The sequence below is a fragment of the Haliotis asinina genome, chromosome 1 (assembly GCF_037392515.1).
Source record: "Haliotis asinina isolate JCU_RB_2024 chromosome 1, JCU_Hal_asi_v2, whole genome shotgun sequence".
Classification (NCBI taxonomy): domain Eukaryota; kingdom Metazoa; phylum Mollusca; class Gastropoda; order Lepetellida; family Haliotidae; genus Haliotis; species Haliotis asinina.
Window position 1 is genome coordinate 77,288,576 of NC_090280.1, and position 20,567 is coordinate 77,309,142.

A 20,567-nucleotide genomic window follows, 5' to 3' on the forward strand; every position below is an offset into this window, starting at 1 on the left:
GTGAACAATTATGAAGGTACAGTTTTTATTGTCACATTTGAAATGAAAGCCTTTGAAAGATGATTTGTATTATGACAGGAGATAACAATCAAAATCATCAGAATTTGATTTCATTTGCTGAAACACCTGAGCCTACAAAGTATACAATTATATGTACACAAAGAGAACATTCCTTGTTACCCTCTTGAGGTATATATCAAGAATATGCAGTAGTTCTTTCTACAAAAGAAATCAGCAGTTACCATGAGCCTTTGATTGGTTAAAAAGAATCCTTCCTTTGACTTTATAATACAGAGGTCCTTTTCAAACATAACTACATGAAACATGCAACTTCACAAGTCACGTAAGACACGCACCATGTACAAACATGATCAAACACAGGGTACAAGACAAATCACACTCATTTCATGATTACATAAGCACTTTTTGCTGATGGTTCTTCAGAAGCCATACCTCAGATGTAATTCTTTTGACTCAAGGTCCTTGGCAGTGTCCTTGAATTCTGCAGCTTAACTCTGACAGGATCAATAAGCTCAGGGTATTTACAAAAGTGATCTTGGCTCGCACGCACGCACGCACGCACGCACGCACGCACGCACGCACGCACACACACAAAATCAAGAGGCCAAATCCTGATGCATCTTGAGCGCCATGGCCTGGAGAGATGAGTCGGAGTGGATCTCCAGCGCCTGGAGGATGTTGGCCAGAGCTTCTGCATGCTGACCGTCAAGATACAAAGTTCTGGAATGAAGAGGGTATCATGGGTTCAGTCTCATTTTTTATATTAATTGGTGTACATTGCCAAGCCAAATTAACAACTCCTGGCAAAACGAAAGATCAGGAAAGTCATTTTGCTTTGTGTCTAATAGTAAAACGTTATGTCTGTCAGTGACAGGCTCATCTTGGACATCAGCAGTTCAACTAAGAAAGAGTGTGTGTACATTTCTCTACTGGTTTAAATTTACATCTATATCTTTCAGATAGTTGGAAAGTTGGTCATGTGTTACAGCAACAAATACACTCTTGAATGAGATCTTTAAAAAGAGAAAGAAAAACAAAAGAAAAAAGAATGCAGCTTACATGGGTGTCCTACCTTGTTAATGATCACTTGAAAGGTGAATGTAAAAGATGAGAGCAAATACATTGCTTTAGAGAGAAAAACATGTGACAACTGTATATTCATCAGGACACCTGACACCAGCCTATTATGGTGCTGAAATATACAGACCTGCCTCTCTGTACAAACTTGTCAAACTGTGACCTCAGACCTGGAGACAAAGCATCAAGATCATCATCCCCTTCCTCTTCACTGGACGCTGAACCTGGACAGATGTCAGAGTGGTAAAGGTCGCTACAATATTGTCCACATACTCACTGTACACACTGCTGCTACCGGGGCACGGTGCAGCTATTCTACTAACATGCGTCATCATACATAACATTTGTAGAGTTGCCATAAGTAAGTACAGATTAAACATTCAAGCATCACACGACACCTACAATCAGTGTCCTCAGATTGTGATATTTACCTTCTTCCTCATCTTCAGTTTCCTCAAACTCCTCCTCCTCATCATCATCATCTATGAAGTCATCATCAGCACTATTTGCTTCATCTTCTGAAAAAATATTGCCAATGCAGCTGTCAGTGGTTAGAGGGCAATGTGACCTTGCAATGTCGCAGCTTCTTGTTTTTCCATCCTTTTAATTCAGTGATAATTTCACTAATTTTGGCATTACATTTGATCTTACAAATTCCATTTTCCAAAGCTTATGAAAGCAGTTACTGAAGAACAAATTGTCTGGAATTCCAAAATCAGAATTTGCAGACATTGGGAATGTGTTTTGATGGTTTGGTGACTGACCATTCTTACAGCAATCTCAAAATTATTCACAAAACTTCATTTTTCATGAAGGTATACATCATAAATATTAATTTCATTGTATAAAAATGCTTAATTTCATTTTTCTGGAAACAAACATAAAAACATGTCACAGACAAAACACATTGTTTCATTGACACCTATGTGCCTGCCTGCCTGTCTGCTAATGACAATATGCAACACACCTTCATTCATTGACCACAAGCAATTTGAACTTAACACTAATAGGCAAATGAATCAGCCAATGAAAGTCGCCGTTACACTTGAGGACATGCCCACCCACTAAGAATGGACTCAGTATCCTGGATGCTTCATTTTGAGGTTAGCAAATCCAACTACAAAATACTGAACTTTGGATTTGTGATTGTATGCTCATAATATTGTTTATTTGGGTTTTTTCATAATCAGCAATGTATATTATATGTCACGAATAAATGGTAATAGTGTTTCAATTATGTTCATTTCGAAAGTTGCATCTAAACTTTAAGGAGGATATCTAAGAGTCTGTTCAACATTGATTCTAAGAAACAAGACACAAATTCTTCAATTTCAAATCTAAATTTAATAAGTTTCAGTCATCATGAATGATCATCCTGTTCATCAGAACACCTGAGACTCACCTTCCTCCTCTTCCTCCGAACCTTCCACATCACAGTCATCAGCAGGACCAGCCTCAGCTTCTTCTTCCTCAGATATCAAGGACTTTTCCACATCACCCTCCTCTGCCTCTGACAAACTGTTCCCTGATGACAGAACAGAGTCCTTGCATCTCCTGTTTCCTCTCACCTCACCCCGAGCTGCAGTAACTTCTCCAGAATCCTCTGCCTCATCGGCCATAAGGTCTGGCAGTTCATCACCCTCACTGTCCAAATTGGGCAATCTCATTGCACTATTCTCAGTTGGCTCAGCACTTGATGATCTTTGTTCCTCACCCTCTTCATCTGAACTCTCAATTACAATATTCCTCTTGCACACACTCCTCCGCCGGTTCTTCTTCACTGGAGTATCTGCGTCACTATCTCTTACAATGTCCTCATCACAGATGCTACTCTCCACCTTGCAGTCCTCCTCCTCAACAACTGGAGTGTTTTCTACAGAGTCCACAACATGGATGCTTTTCAGTGAATCTAAAGTCTTAATTCCTGGCACACCAGCATGTTCTAGATTATCCTGCAGCTTCTTCCTACAAGGAGGAGAATCACCAACATAGGTCTCCTCAAGTCTATCACTATGGACAGAGGAAGGGGAGGATTGACTCTCAGGACTGTCAGATGCACAGCTCATTAAAGTGCGACTCAGAAACTGAGCAGGAGATGCAGATTTAGAATAACCGCGTGGTCTCTTTGCCTTCAGCTCCATCAAAGGACTAGCAGGTTCAGGAGAGATCAAGATCTGCTCCTCTACAACCAGGGGACGTTTCTTTAAAGGTGTCAACTTTTTGTATTTGGATTCTGTTGGAGATTCCAATTCCTCTTTCACTGTTAGCAGTTTTTGATCCTCTGACTTTGTGGTGGTTGTCAATCCTTCATCAGTGTCATCCATCAGTTCTGTTTCCTTGTCAGATGAGGATAAATAATCTTCAAGTCTTTCACAAGTTGCATTCATTTGCGAACTATCCAATCCTGATGTTTTGTCACCTCCACCAGCATCGGAATCTGCCTGTATTGTGATGCTCATGTTTTGATCAATTCTGTCAATGACATCGTCAATTTCATTGGACAGTTTGTCTTTGGCATTTGATTGATGGGCATCAAGATGTTTTTTCATAACCAAATCAGTTTCAGAACTAATTTCTTCTTCACAGCTTTTATATTCTGTGTCATCGCTGGCTCGTGATGTATTTTTCCTGCTGATATGATTGTCAGGTGATGGCACATCATTTTCTGTCATTGACACGTCGTACTTATCAGATCCTTCATCAGACTGGGACTTATTCTAGAAGGAGGGGAGATGTATTGTAACTTACAATAAACAGGTATATTTGAAAACAACTATAAGGCATCTAGAGAGTGAGTGAGTGAGTGAGTTTAGTTTTACACTGCTTTTAGCAATATTCCAGCAAAATCAAGCTGGGTACACCAAAAACAGGCTTCACACATATGAGAGCAGAATTCATACTTTTGTGGTGTTAGCACCATCACTTCAGGGATGATGTCCTTGTCAACTCAGGATTTGATAGAAAATGTCAAAATGCTGTACTTAACATGCTAAAAATATACCAAAAATACAATTTACATTTTTGTGGGATGTTCAAATTTTTACCTTGATATAAGCTGTGACAAATGAAAGAGAAAACCTTCCCTAGGCAAGGTTTTACGATCCTAAAATAATTTCTTACCTCATCATGGATAGATGCATGTTCAGCCTTGACCTCTGTCTTCACACTTGACCCTTCAACCTTGACCTCAGGAGGTAAATATTCTGATTTAACCTTTACAGGAGAATCAAGAATTTCAATCAAAGAACTGTCTAATCCATTCTGATTCTGCATAACTGGTGCCCTCTCCTCTTTAACCTTCACTGGTGAATCCTGAACTCCTTCATCTTCATCCATGACAGTGAGGTCCACAGTAGTGGGGAGGGGAACGTCACTGTCATAGTCAGAGCTGCCTGGAATGTATAGAAGATGCCAACATGACTTTTTGCTATATGCTTGCAACAATTAGGCAGCAGTAAGAAAAACCCACCAAATTATTGCTCTGTTGAAAGAATGCCACGTCATTTTCATAGACTTCCTGCCATATAGTGATAGTGATTCATGACTTCATACAGGGAAATATATCCTCATATACCTGTGTTTGTTTGCCAAGTCTCATTCACCACTGTTCCAGTTGCATGTTGAAGGTGTGGTGACTGAGTGGGTACGATCACTGAAACTGAGTATGGGTTTGAACCCTGGATGGTGTTAACAACAGACATAGATTAAAATGGAGGAAAGAACAGATACCTTTTGGCCTGTTTGGTTTCTGTTCATATTGTTTGGGCTGGAAGAAACCTGTAGGGGATTTGCGCAGCTGAGCTCGGTTGTTGATATCACAGTTTCGGGGGTACTGTCCCATTCTCTCCTGCAGCGTTGATGACAGACTAGACTCCATCTGCAGCAGCTCCTGGGCTTTCTGCACCTGAACACATTAAACATGGATTTGGATCAGACAATGGATTCCTTGGCTGATCAACATTTTGGGTATGTTAAATTCTTAGATTGACAGGTGTATCCATATCAGACTGGCATGGTTCATGAAACTACAGGTAAACCTGTCAGACGCGTATATGAGTGAGTGAGTGAGTGAGTGAGTGAGTGAGTGAGTGAGTTGGGTTCAAACATTTTTCCAGTAATATCACTGCATGTCTGCCTAGTTCGGCTTCCCTGACCAACAAATCTCATCTCCTTCACCCCTGACAGGGATCAACCTTGATGCCAACTGAAGATACTGATGAGTCTGGCCAAGAATTCTCCATCCCTATACACTGACAAAATACAGATGCAAATGACTGATTCAGGGGCAGACACAGAGAAGACACAGATTTAGGGACAGACACGGACAAGACAAGACACAGGCAGTCACAGATTCCTCAGTCAGGCCTTTGAGTTTGAGTTCAAATTCAACTTGAAACATTTCTTGTTATTTTTTCAAAATTTTAACTGGTGTTGGAGGTAAAAGAGGGAAGAAATTTAGTTTTCGCCCTTCCATTATCTATATATATCTGCTGAAAGTAGTCAAAATTCATAAGAGTTTAAGATCACCTATGTACAGTAATTTATTCATCCTAATAGCATTAGTAAAAGATTTTGAAAAACTAAATATTTCCAGCAGAAAAACATAATAAAAGCCATACAACTTTTCATGCATATACTCCTTTTTCACTTTGGAGGACACTGGATTTATATGTCATGTTTTAAAGAAAATCCTTACATTATCAGTGGTCAGGTTATAATTACAATTATTTTGTTTTCATATACATGCAGCTTAATACTTCACTCAGCAACATCCCAGCTTTACAGTGGCAGACTAAATAAACCAGTCTGGTCCAGATAATCCAGCGATCAATAACATAACCAACAATCCAAAGCCATCAGAACATAAATACACTCCATCAAACTAGCACTTGACCATTCAATCAATCAGGACACCTTATATGGCACAGACAGCCATTATGTGGCTGCAGTAAAAATTTCAAGCCCTACCCATCAGTCAGCAAACTCTAAACCGAACATTTCCCTTGGGTTTCTTACCCGATGCTGGATGTAGTCATTAGAATGGACCTGCTGGGTGTCATGTTCTGCATCGCTGTCCACATCATTAGCATGTTCCTGGCTGAACATAAGGTCGTGGTCACTGACACCAAATATCTCTGTAATAAAACTATACATTTTCAGGGATGACTTCATCAATATCAAGCAGAGGGATATGGCAAACTATTGATGAATTCCATCAGTTAAACATGTTGTTCGATGACACACATGATGTATGATCTTGCTGTTTTGGTAATGATGCTAAATAACTAGCATCCAGATCCAGATAAGCTTTTGGCAGTCTGGGTATTTTACCCGTGGTGTGAGTGAGTGAGTTTAGTTTTACGCTGCACTCAGCAATATTCCAGCTATATGGCGGCGGTCTGTAAGTAATGGAGTCTGGACCAGACAATCCAGTGATCAACAACAAGAGCAGCGCAATTGGGAACCGATGACATGTGCTGATCAAGTCAGTCAGTCTCACCACCCGATCCTGTTAGTCGCCTCTTACGACAAGCATAGTCGTCTTTTATGGCAAGCATGGGTTGCTGAAGGCCTATTCTACCCCAGGACCTTCACATTGCCCATGGTGTCTGTAATAAATGGTTACTACTGATCTTCAGTGAGTTATCAAATTTTCTGAAACCCTTTTCTTTCAAAAGAAAGGTATTTCCTATGCCAGTAATTTAAAAAAAAAAATGTTTCAAAACATCACTATAAACAATTTTAGCCATTTGTATGGTCATTTAACAGAAACAAATAAAAAAATAATAATGTTGAGTCCTAACAAGACAAGCGATTTCACTAGCTGATACTTTCAGATGAACTAATCAAAATGAGTGTTACAAATATAACTAGCTGTCTTTGCACGAATGCTTCTTTCTGTAGTTCATGTGTACAGTTACTATGTAAACTTTGTTTGAGAATCTATCTGATTCGCTCATAACATTTGACAGTTAGCTATTTTCAAAATATCGCACTCTCGTAATAGAGAAGTTGTTATACATAAAGTTTGTCAATTTCATACTTCCCAGTTTTCCAAAATGCTACTCAAAGAAGTTAACTAAAATTACCACTAGTTTGATCATATCAAAACTTAGGCTGCACAAGCACACTTTCCCTTGCACCAGTACATTAGTGAACGAGACATTGCATCTTACAACAGGTACAAAAATGAACACTCAGTCACTGAAGATTTTACCATGGCTTCAGAGTTTGGTTAATGTTGCTAGGTGGGTGGGAATTAATGAACAATAAACTAGATTATGTGGGACGATGGAGGTAGCCTAGTGGTTAAAGTGTTTGCTCATCATGCTGAAGATCCGGGTTCAATTCCCCACTTGGGGACTGTGTGTGAAGCCTTATTTTCAGTGTCTCCTGCTGTGACATTGCTGAAATATTGCAAAAAACAGTGGAAAACAAACTCTTTTACTAAAATGTATCAGGCAGTAAACTAATATACACAAAATATATCATGTGATGGGACTTTAACTTAATATGTTTACAATAAAGAAGTTGAATAAATAAAGAGAAAAATCAAGATAAATCAAAATAATAACATAAACAAAGAATTTTATTTGTAAATTATTTAATCAATAAAGAAGGTAGAAAATATAAAACGTAACTAAATTTATAAGTATAGTAAAATTTGAGAATTATGGGATGGTGAGTGTGGAGTGTGATAACAAAATGGACAACAAACAAACATTTCATCCATTACAGCTGGCTGCCTACATAAATCACTACGCTCACAAACAAAACATGAGGAGATTATTAAACTAAAGACGAAAAAAATCTTCCATTGTGAAGTCCATGGTCTGGCAGATATCAGAAGCTAAATTGCTGTGACGTTAATCCGCAGGACTGTATCTACTGCTGGGGATTAGTCAGGGATTATCTTTGAGGTGTTAAATACTACACAAACATGTTGATACATGCCGCGCAGTGAAAGATAAGCACAAGCTTCTGTGTGGACTTTTGGCAAGATTTGTTGTTTCATGAATTAACGTGAAAATTCCAGTAAAAACAAAGCTGGTTAGGGTGAATGGGGGTCAAGATCTTCTTACATGCTGATTAAAAGACCTTTGGCACAGTAAAGGGTTCATCTAGATAATGTGTCTGACATTTGAAGCTGTGCTTCCCATGTGTGATCTCAGCACTTTCAGGAGTATTACAGTACATCTGTTGCCTACAGTTTTCTCTTTTTATCAAGTTTATATGTTCATCATTACTCACTTAATAAATGTTTTTAAACACACTAACAAAACACAATAGCCATTCATTAATATTCATACTACGTCTATATTGATTTACAAATCTCCATTACTGTTTACTTATTTCATATTTTTTACTTTTTTAATTCAGCCTCCCATCTAAATCTCCCTTAATAACACCACTCTTTCAAAATTTCTATTGTTTCCCCTCATTTCTCAATAAGTGTACTACCCTGTCGGAAAAATACCTTAGTTGTACATGCAATGTTAAATATAGCAAAAAACTAACTACAGTTTCTGTACTAGTAGTGAAATAAAAAACAATTCATCATCATCACCATCACCACCACCATCATCACCATCCTCACCACCACCACCATCACCACCACCATCATCAGCACCACCACCACCATCACCATCATTACCACCACCACCATCATCATCATCACCATCCTCACCACCACCATCACCATTATTACCACCACCACCATCATCACCATCACCATCCTCACCACCACCATCACCATCATTACCACCACCACCATCCTCATCATCATCACCATCATCACCACCACCACCATCACCATCATTACCACCACCACCATCATCATCACCACCACCATCATCACCATCACCATCCTCACCACCACCACCACCATCACCATCATTACCACCACCACCATCATCACCACCATCCTCATCACCACCATCACCATCATTACCACCACCACCACCACCACCACCATCACCATCATCACCACCATCATCGATGTGGACAAGAAGCTTCTTACGCCGAAGACCCAGGCTCAATTTCCCACAGGTGTACACTGTGTGAAGCCCCTTTCTGGAGTCCACTGCCTTGATATTGCAGGAATATTGCTTAGAGTGGCGTAAAACCATACTCACTCACTCCCTCATTCAATATCATCATTTGCTCTTACCCAGTGAATGCAGATAGGCGATATGAGAGTCCAGTCTGGGATCTGACCGTCTGTCAACACCATGCATGTCCTGCAGCTGTCTCTGTGTCTTGGAGAAGCGGGCATCGTCCAGTGTGAACAATTCACGTAGTTCCCCCTTAGTGAAATACCTGGACAGAAAATACACACCATCGTAATATACTACCCATCAAAAGTTTATAGACTCACTAGAGTATACTGTTTTAAAGTACTGTTTACACATGAACTGATGTATTATAAAACTGATTAAACAAAAACGATTATTGTCATCAGTTCAATAAATGATGAAACAGTGAAATTTGGTGAACTCCTAACAAAACACAGCTGTTCACACAAAATTTGCACATGCTTATCAGCAATTTGATGCATGATCCTCGTATATTTCATCTGTATAAGGTTTGCACATGATTCCCCCAAATTAGAGCAGAAAATCATCTTCGATGTAACCACATATATATATACATAACATATAGTGAGTGTTTTAAGTGAGTTTAGTACATGTTCATTGTTTTCAGGAAACCTCTGGTATTCCAGAACCACAGTTCAAAGTCTCATCAAGAGATATACTTGTACATTCTGATGGTTTACTCCTTTAAGTACAAAGAATTTTTAAAGTGGGCTGCAGATAAGTTTGTGGGAAAGTGAGCATTTACCAATGTCAATCAATCTTTATTTGATACTTGGTTTAAACATATTTACTTCATGAAAAAGCAATGACAGAATTTTCATGAACTGGACTGGTCAACAAGCTCAAGAGAACTGATACGAAGACCTCTCCAATGTACATAGAGTATCATGATAAAAGAAAGATGTTACAACATATAGTCAGAAAATTAAAATCATGATGGTTATTATGCACTTATGTCGTTTGCAGTCGGGATTCATAGCACTAAGGCTTGTTATAATTATGGGTTGTAATGTATGGTATGCTCAGCTAAATCGCCCAGGTCAAATTAAAAATAGATGGACTGATTTTAATATATTTGACTGAGTTTGTGGATTCAAGGAGGATGTTCCATATAAGATTGTTTCTAATAAAAAGCCATTGAAATAACTGGGTACTTAAAATGGCACTGGAATATAATATATTTATACACACAACATTAACAGCTAAAAGCCGAAAAGCATATGTCAAATACTTATAAAATAGACATTTAAAGCAGATTTTCTATTGATAAATGCAAAAGAGATATACATTGACAGGTTCTATAATTCAATAGTAATGACCATTTTTTTTCATCTCCTCACAAAAATTGACTTTGACATACCACAAAATATATTGAACAATAACCTGCAACTGAAAGCTGATCAGTCATCAAAGAGGTCCATTATTCTTAAAGAATTAATAAAAAAAATCAATATTGATGCAATAATCAACTTTCCAAGCAGGTGTCCATAGTTTACATTTTTTGGGGAGCGCTGACATCATGAATATACTTACAATTTCTTTTGATTCATAAACACTTATTGGTAAACACATTTAACATCAAGATGCAAAGCCTGAAGTATTCTAAAAAATTCCCATAATTAAGTTTGACTAACAAATTTCAAATAAGTATGTTTTACCATTGATTGGAAAGAACAAACTGATTCTGACCATAAGAACATGCACATCAGTTGCCAACATACATGTTACATACTGTACACAACCAGGAATAATGTGAACAGACTAAAGCTATTTTACATGGTTTAAAATAATTTTTGCGAACGATTAGTTTGGAATGTTGAAACAAAGTGAAAACTGATGGTCACTCTGTCTAAAGTGTGATGGTTATCACGCACGCATCTGTATTCAATGTAATCATCAGTTTTAATAGTTTTCCACCAGTTTTTTTCTATCTAATGTTAATGTAATTATTCTATTTATTTACATGGCAAATATTTATCAGTATATCTCAGGTTCACAACAGAGGCAAAGGATATTCATCAACAGGCTACAGTGATATTTACCGTAGTGATGAATACAAAATATGAATAAAATACACACATAGCTTTACGATGGTGAGCACTTGTTTGGTCATGAATATTCATCAAACTTAATGGTTGGTTACTTCATTCAAGTGTGTTATACTAAAACAACAAAATGCTGATTGATCACAAATAGTTTTTAACAATCAATAATTATTTTTAATCCTCTTTTCTACTAATTTCTGATTATTTTTGATCATCAGAACACCACTAGCTGAAATAGTGCCGGCATGACTTTAATCAAACTCACTCACAACGTTTTACCCAATTTGCAGTCAGGTCACACAAATGTAGAGAATGGACAACAAAAACAATTCACTACTTCCGGAAGGATGGACAACATTACTGATTATACCCACAACACACCAATGACTTTGCTAAGTGTTTGCTTGTTTCTTTCAGTGCAGTTACGTGCATCATGTCATCCATCAGGCCACATGGTCAATGATTCATTCTAGGTCCTGAAGAAATTATCAAAACAGACAGTTCTCTACCCTGTTTCTTCACAGGACCTTCGTATTTCCTGCAAGAACCATTATCACTAATAATTAGGAGTCCCCAGGACCACTGTGTTTGTGAAGCAAGGTAAACCTGTGAAAGGTATCCATTCCTATTTGTTGAAGCTTTACTGTTAAATCTGTCCAGGCACCAGAAACATTTTCAATATTTACATATAACATATACTGATCAGCTAAAGAAACAAACGTGTTCTCAAGTTTATGAATAAAAGACATAAACATGTACGCATTTGAGATTTCATTTTTTGAAACTTGCATTTCTTTTGCTGCTCGGTATATGTTGCGTTCTTAATTTTTGTTAAAATGACCATAAAATGACCACATTTCATTTTCATTTCATATTTACTACCAATCATTTAGACCTGAGAATGTGCAGATAAATCCCTGCTTCTCAACCTTTCATAATAATACTCATTGATCTTATTATATCACATTGCAGCATATGAGCTTGACTAGTAAGGTAATCCACTTTAAGCATATTTACGCTAGTTACCAGGGGTTGCGTAAATAACCTAACTCTAACACTATGGTCATTGAGTTCACTTGAATTGAAATAAGACAGAAATAAACTAAATCTGAGATTCACGGTTACACTTTACAATAATACCTCTGGTCTACAGGCATTTCAGCTCTCAGGATTTTTATGAATATTTAACTAATAAACTACAGATACTAACTTTACAGGCAGAAAAAGTGTCACAGTATTGTTGAAATTGTGTTTAATAACACAGTATAAATAAATAAAGTAATAGGATGCTTTTTTACAATTGTAGGAGACGTTAGATGTACAGAATGTTTCATAACAGTGATTTTTCCAAAGATTTTTTTCCAAGACTTTTCCCCTGATCATCTATATAAATCCCTATTACCAATTTTTCATGTTACATGTTGCACTAACTGCATCCCCCTGCAAGCTATGCTTGAGCATCAGACAATCGACAACAAGAATATGTCATTAATGGTGACAATAGCCATTTATTTGATGTTTCATTTAAGAAAAAGTGCACTGGTATCATCTAGATGCTAAATGGCAACACGGTACAATTGGAAAACATCAAAGGTGTAAACAGTTACTTCTGAAGAGGTCAAAGATGGCAACAGACACACAGCTATAACTTCAATGGTCTGGCCTGTTTTGAAAGTAATTAGGAACTGGATGACAGGAACAATGGGAGTAATTAACATACAACCTGGAGACAAAGAAGCAATTGGCTGTGACAGCTATACACAAGACCAGTACATGCATAGACAGGTTGACAGCTCTGTTACACCTGTAACATGAACTGACAATATACTTTCAACACGGTTTCATTTAGGTTTATGGAGGTTTATGACTTTAGAATGAGCATGTCTTTAACCACACTTTCTTATACTATTTTAAATATATTTCATAACTTGTACAAAACAAAAATGTATCATGGTTTTAAGTAACATTACTTTGTCAAATAAACGGATGTTTACATTGTAAAATGTGATAACTTTGCTTAAATAATACACTTTTTTCCTAGATTAAATAAAACCTACACTACAAGCAAACAATGCTGTAATACAAGTTAAACTAAATGTAATGAAAAATATACAATTGTGTAAATTTTGAGGTGGGAAAATATTTTGGCATGAAACATCAACATTTAATGTTATTTTTAAGTCTCTCTTGCATTTTGCAGTAAGTTGTGGACCCAGTTATAAGAATTTCCACATTAAAATATAGTAAGTTGGTTTATGAATAAATGATATTTGTTTTACAATACATATTGTATGTTATTTATTGATGTAACAAAGCAGATTCTGTTATAAAGGTGAAAATTGTGTGAATGCACAACCAAAAATCAGACATGACCTCCCCTGGTGTTGCATTTCTACACAAACAGATCTTCACAACACTTTGTAAAATAATATCATGATGATTTGTTTAATACAATATTTCCAAACATCATATTATTTGCAATTTATGACTCACTACTTCAGGAGAAACCAATATCTCCGCAGACTAAACAAACAATAGAGAATTATATCATACCATGGTGAGAGAGTTCAAATAAGACCAAGCATGTGTTTGCATCACCCTTAATCCCCACTGAATCACACTGCTTAATTTACTTTAGTATTTACAGATTCCCATATCTCTCCTTTAGATAAATCTTACCAAAGACATCTACAACAAAGAACTGTAGACATGTTCTTAATCAAAAATTAAACACAAGTTGACTAATTACAGATAATGAGGTGACCCTTGTATGACATGTTTATTACTCCATCAAGCAGCTTGTTAACAAACCACATGGCCATACTTGGGTACCACAAGGAGATTGTCTTTCTCCTATCCTATTACAGCTGCGTGCATAAAATACTTAGAATCAATGTGGATGTGATTTACTTACAGGCAATAAACATATTATGTCTTTTATAACATGCATTGTATATTAAATATACTTATTAACTCATTTTGTAATCACTGCTACTGGAGATTTCATATGTACAAATGCATGGCTATTAGGAAACAGAGATAATATTTTTATAGTGGAACTATGATTCATCTCCAGGACACTATGTTTATACCTCAGTTATATTTAACATCGCCTTATTACACAAAACACAAAAGATGCTGTAAAATTATTTGAAATCTTATCAGTGTATTCCCTCTTAATCAACATACAAATTCCATGATTTCATGATGAACAATAACATTGAAACAAGTATTATTTTAATATTTCTCCTCATAACTGCTTTTGCAGATTGACCTGAGCATTAGTATGAATTAAACATTGTAAACGTTGATTCTTGTAAATACACATATGCATTTAATATTCTCTGAAATTAATATTATAATATTTGTAAAAGACACAATTTGATCATAATGACTCTGTCTTATATGACCTATTTATACTCCGTATTTTCTTTCGTTAAGGTGCTATTAAACCATTCCAGATTAATGAATGGTGAACAGAATAATTTTTGGGTTTTTTTAGTGTGTGTTAAATCATATAGTATTGATGTATGTCTAAGGGATTTTTCTGATCATTATTTCAATGTGGATAATTTTCTCTGAATGATTTGATTAACAAAATTCATAGACAATCACAGACAAAAAAAACCCTTGGACATGAAAACATCCATGATAAAATGTTATGCATTTAACTGACACTAAACACTAAAATCTCTTGATTTGACATCCATACCAAAATGTCAGAGAAAAAAAAAGAAAAAAAAGAAAGAACCCACCCCCCCCCCCCCGAAAATGACAAACAAACAACCTAAATTACAGAATTCACTTGAAAATGTCACCCAATTAAAAAAGTCCCTGTCAAATCACGACACTGATTGGCATGAACCAATCAAAGGACAAGACCCTAATCCATCAACCAATAAGAAGCAAGAAAATGAAAAAGGGGTGGTCCTAACTGTCAATTAAAGGACATGTCACACCCCAGTCAATTGAGCATTACACATATAGGGGATTAAGACTTGTTAAGCTATTGTTTTCAGGGGCTGGTTGAGTTGAAACAAGCAATGAGCAAATTGCCTTTTGTGTTGCCAGTCTGTGTTATGAATGACCAGCCATTGTGATAGCAATTTGCAGCTATTGTGCCCTACTTGGTTGCATATGTCTAAGCAGATTGTGGAAGGCAGTGTTTGGCATTACTCAGGGTGCCATGGGAGTTGTATATAGGGGCCTGGACTCGATTTTTGGTCACACTTCCAACTGGCTCTCCAGCCCAAGAGGACATAGAAGGCAAGCAAGAAACTACAGGTAAGAATAGCTTCTTTAGTGGCACCTAGAAGCTGGTTAATGAACAAGGAGAGTTCTATGGACATGGTACAACTTCTTCATCACTTGCTAGATAACAGTATTAGAACCTACACAGACACGTTGCTCATATCAAAAGTTGTATATTCACAGAACTTTCCTTGTTGCTCATAACACTTATTTGTTTAGACCCTGTACACACCTTTCAGTTGACACAAGGAGATACCAGGCAAGTAGTTAGGTATCTTACTTCACATTTAGAAATCTGATGAAACACGTCTAAGACAGGGTGTAGTTGAGTAGTATCTTCTGTCATAGTAGTATCGTCTGTCATACGTGTAAAACACAATCAGCTGCCAATGGCAGCACACGTTTATTCCTTGCATCTGTCCTGGGATCTCCTTGGTGACAGGTTTCAGTTCTCCTGCACCACTTTGATGCCAGAGAGTAGACTTAAGGAACCATCAACATCAGCTTTGATGGAAGAGTATGGCAGATGGACCAGCTGGTCCTGTGGGACATGAGTGTTGTTGGTTCCTGGGATCAGCTTGAGTGCCAGGTGTTCTTCCTGCACCAATTTGATGCCAGGAGACTGCCAATGCTCCTACTTATTGTCATCTTACTACCTACATGAACCTACAGTCACTGTAGGGCCTCCCATCCTGCCTAGAAGACACCCTTGCCTATAGTCCCTGCCAAGCACCTGCTTCTCGTCTTTACACTTCAAAAGAGCTGGTTTACGTTTATGATGTGGTCTGGTTCTGGGCCTGTATTTACACAGTGCCAGTGAGACTTGCAACTAGCACTTGTAAATGCCGGGCTCTGGTCTATGACAAATACAATACTACAACTGATCAGCTATTGAGCATGACCTGTATGGTGAAATCTTATCCAAAACTACTACACATTTTGACACCTATTCTTGCAATTAGTTTCAGGGATAGCAACAGGTGAAAGTGATTTCAACTGAAATTGGCTTGGGGTTTCAACAATCAAAGGACGTATGGTGAATTTCTGAAATTTTGATAGTCCAAGAGACACATATGTGGGTACTTGAAGCTGGTAAGTGGGACCCCAACCCCCTAAATATTTTAATATTCCCAGATTTAGACAAATCTCAAGATCATTTTGCATTGAAATCCAGATTTCTGCGGATTTGCCCAAAATTGCTATCCCTGAATTTCTAATGGTTACACCTCCTGATCACAATGAAATATGTCTTTATCTTATAGCCTACGGGGTTACTTTGTCCAGCTGCATCCGTGACTCTCCCAAAGGTGGAACAATATTGTGACACAGCCGTCTGACTCCCTGGTATCTTATTGTGACAGGTAAATTACCTCCTGCACCAATTTGATGCCAGGTGAGACAAGGTGTGCAAACACGACCTTGAATGATGCAGGCCTTTGTCCCTCTTAATTGGGGCAGATTAATTACACAATAGCCCAGGTGTTGATGACCTGCCAGGCACACATATCTAGTTAGTTACTTAGTTGACAGGGGGGTAGGTATCTCACTCAGGTGAGATCTTCAGGGTTAATTGCAGAGGCTGGTCACTTGATACCCTTAATTTACTGCTTTATGTTACAAATATATGTAATCCTAACAAGTCTCTTTCCAGGATCAGGTAAATAATTCAAGATGTCATATACGTACACTGGCATTTTACAGATACAGATTCTTGGACAGTTGTCACACAGGTATGTGGTACAGCTTTAAAAGAATCTGTATTAAAATGTTGTTCACAAGTTGTCAATTATGATGTCAATATTGTACTTCCTCCCGAACTAAAATGTTTGCTAAACTTTTCTATTTCAAGGATAATGGATACACATTCTGGTATTCTTCATAGCTAGCAATTTTCCCAGAATCTGTCTGGGCTAGTGATACTGTCAACTAGCACTTACTGATGCTGGGGATGTTGCACGCCATGTCATCTCCAATTGCCTTCATCTCTATTCGTCTGTCTCCAATTGCCAACAAAGCTTAATAAATAGAATGTAAAAATGCATCCCTACTCTTATAATGAAACCGTCCTCACCAGGGCTATAGTGATTGAATGTTGTAATAGGAATATTTACTGGGGTAGGAAGTAGTGGAGTATTCAATATGAATTCCATTATGTATTTACATGTACAAGTTCTTTTAGTAGTGATATAAGGACTTACGAGCTTTATTTCCATGAGATAGATGTTTAGAGGGTTGTAAATTTTCTCCTTCAGATCACAGGGTGGACGAGTGTTTTCTGTGGTCAACCAACCAAGCATGTAGGCAAATAATAGAGATATGGGCGATATAGAGAACAACCCCTTCAGGGATGAAACCTGTATCAGGTAGCAAGTTCCTGGGAACAATTTTGTGCTTACGTCATATCAAGTAGCACTTGTTGTTGCTAGGGATCTGTCATCTGAAAATCATCACATGGTAATGCTGATAAATTCACTTTCTACATTTTTTTGAGAAATAGCAACCAATGCTCTCCAGGTCATCCCAGGCATTTGTGATGTGCTGGTTGATGGTGACATTAGCACTTACGAATGCTGGGGAGAATCTGCAGAAAGTAACCACACGAGCTATTAGTATGATACTGCTTTGAAATGGTAGAATATTTTGGTTTATACAGGATATTCTTATAATTTGCTTTTGCATATTATTATTAAACATAGCTACTAGCATGATAATGAGGTGATTTTGCTCACTTTTTGCTGACTTTTTTAACCCACCCCGATTTAAGCTGGTTTTACAGTGCTAGGTCACTGAGATACCATGTCGCAGTTAAGCATAAATACCCCACTCCAACACATTATGATGACTTCGAGCTGGCCAGTCCTTGCTAAGCACCAGGCAGGGACCTGATATGGAATGTAATGTGAAACATTCAGTACTGTTCACTTAACGCTATATTATCATCCTGTACCCTCGTCTGTTTTGGTGAAGATTCTGTCCAATGACCCAGTATGTCCCTTGCATCTGTAGAGTGCTGTTGTGAGATGAATGATAGCACTTACATATGCTGGGGACGTGCATGGGTCTATCCTACACCAATGTATGTTCTGTGAATGAGGCTTGTTTTAAGCCACTGACAATATTCAGGCAATTGTGGTAACTAATTATGACAAGCTGTACTGAATTGAGACATTGGTACAGCCCTGCTGCTGTTTTGGGATTGATCAGCTTCATGAAAATTAGCTTAATTGTGCTTAAATAACTCACTGTCTCATCTGAACATCATTAATACTTTGATGATCATCAAAAGAAGCACCCCTGCTGATCCCATGAAGTCAGTCATCACTGAACAGCTGGACCAACTGCTGTCTGACCCTCATATTCCCAGGATCTGTGTAGTGGTATTCCCAGACAATCAATAGCACTTACTGATGCTGGGGATATGTTGGTATTCATCAGCCTTCAAGTTGAGAAATTACCTAGGGTCGTCTGATATTTACCTGAATTGTCACCAATACTTTAGGTGAATGAAATGAATTGTGGGATTTGGAGGGTGTGTGATGGAGAGGAACACTTTATATCCCGGTGTTTGGGTTGTTTGACGATGTAAGACAAACACATAACTTTAGTATCATTTAATGTTTTGATTTTGCTAACCTGAGTGACAAAGACACAAAAGTATCACATGTTTCCTACAAAAATAGCATTGATGACATCGTATTGGCACATCCAGGTATTTTGTATTTGTGTTTTCAATGATGAGCCATACTTCTACCTCTGCACTGCGAGTTGTTTTGATCACATGGCTGCCTGTTTTGTACAAAACCTGTCACTTGCATATCACTGATCTTGCTGAATTTCTCTTGCTGTATTTTGTTATGCAGGCACTTTGCATCTGAAGTGGTATTAGTGATCTTGGGTAAATACTAAATATACTGTACAGCAACAAAAAATGCAATATTTGAATAAAAAATGAAATCCCATAAAAGCATACATGTTTTTATGTCAAAAAATTGGACAAAAAGCCAGAGTTGCATTTTTGCTGGTCAGGGTTTTTCCTTCACCTGATAAAGGAGTAAGAACATACCTTGTGATTTCTTGTTCCTCAAAATGAATTTGTCACGCATATATATAAATTCTTGCCTTATCTACAAAAACCTAGGAATCAAAAAAGAATTGGTACTGAAACAATATAGAAAAACCAAGAGAAGCCATGACAGGATGCGGCAGACTCTCCCAGTGTATTCCCAGGATTTGTACAGTGGTATTGTCACATCACCAATAGCACTTACATATGCTGGGGACATGTCAGGGACAATCTACCTGTTTAGTCACCCACTTCATAGGAAACCAGGTCAGCTTGAGTTTCAACACCTTACCTAACATAAACATATGTAAAATATATGCGTCCAGATTGATATTTGGATGACAAATTTGATTTGTTGATCTTATGATCAAATGTTGATTCGTCGTCAGAATTGCACATTGTAAATATGCTACTATGAATTGCTTCTTATAGGGCTACAATGAAAATAATGCAACTATGTTACCTATGGCTAATACTGGTAAATGAATATTACGTCAGCATTTGATCTAATCCTTGAAACAAGAATAAGCAATTTTTTTATTGTGTGCATGCAGTGTTCACGAATAGTGCCTGACCCTCTGACAAATCTGCCAGCCCCAGTGTCTGAATATTTCACAATGTCTTTGTGTGAAGCTGACACTTGTTTGCAGTTTAGAAATCTTATGTTTGTTATCACATAATGTTAATAATTTCAATGCCAAATATAAGAAATGTCAAATCTGAAATGCTTGTTTAACTTTATTCTGTGGGTCTTGTGAATTTTTAGTGGGTCAGACAGACATCTGAAACATACAGGACCCAATGTCCTGTTACTTTGAAAAACCATCGTGAACACTGCATGAGGAAGTAGAACTATTCATTACCTGCACCAGGCTAAACTTATATAAAACTGAAATTCTTGGGACTCTGTGCACATGTATTAAGAATTGACTGGCAAGAGATTTTCATTTTCATTTTCAAGGTATATTTTGACGTGTATGTGAAGGAAATGTGTAAGAAATGTAAACTAAATTA

At 37.4% G+C, this 20,567-nt stretch overlaps 1 protein-coding gene across 2 annotated transcripts in view; it reads right to left on the reverse strand.

Moving 5' to 3' along the window:
- Positions 1 to 8: 8 nt before the first annotated feature.
- The window catches only part of LOC137297642 (DNA excision repair protein ERCC-6-like), a 40,637-nt gene continuing 20,078 nt past the window's right edge, over positions 9 to 20,567 (reverse strand). Inside the window, exons 15-22 of one of the 2 annotated variants that reach the window (XM_067829540.1) lie at positions 9,269 to 9,417; positions 6,115 to 6,233; positions 4,828 to 5,002; positions 4,219 to 4,490; positions 2,501 to 3,815; positions 1,530 to 1,616; positions 1,229 to 1,322; positions 9 to 741 (exon numbers count right to left, since the gene is read on the reverse strand). In XM_067829540.1, the coding sequence (XP_067685641.1) occupies positions 618 to 741; positions 1,229 to 1,322; positions 1,530 to 1,616; positions 2,501 to 3,815; positions 4,219 to 4,490; positions 4,828 to 5,002; positions 6,115 to 6,233; positions 9,269 to 9,417 (2,335 nt within the window). In that variant the 3' untranslated portion in view covers positions 9 to 617. The remainder of the gene's footprint in view (positions 742 to 1,228; positions 1,323 to 1,529; positions 1,617 to 2,500; positions 3,816 to 4,218; positions 4,491 to 4,827; positions 5,003 to 6,114; positions 6,234 to 9,268; positions 9,418 to 20,567) is intronic. The other variant, XM_067829548.1, reaches the window with a different exon arrangement.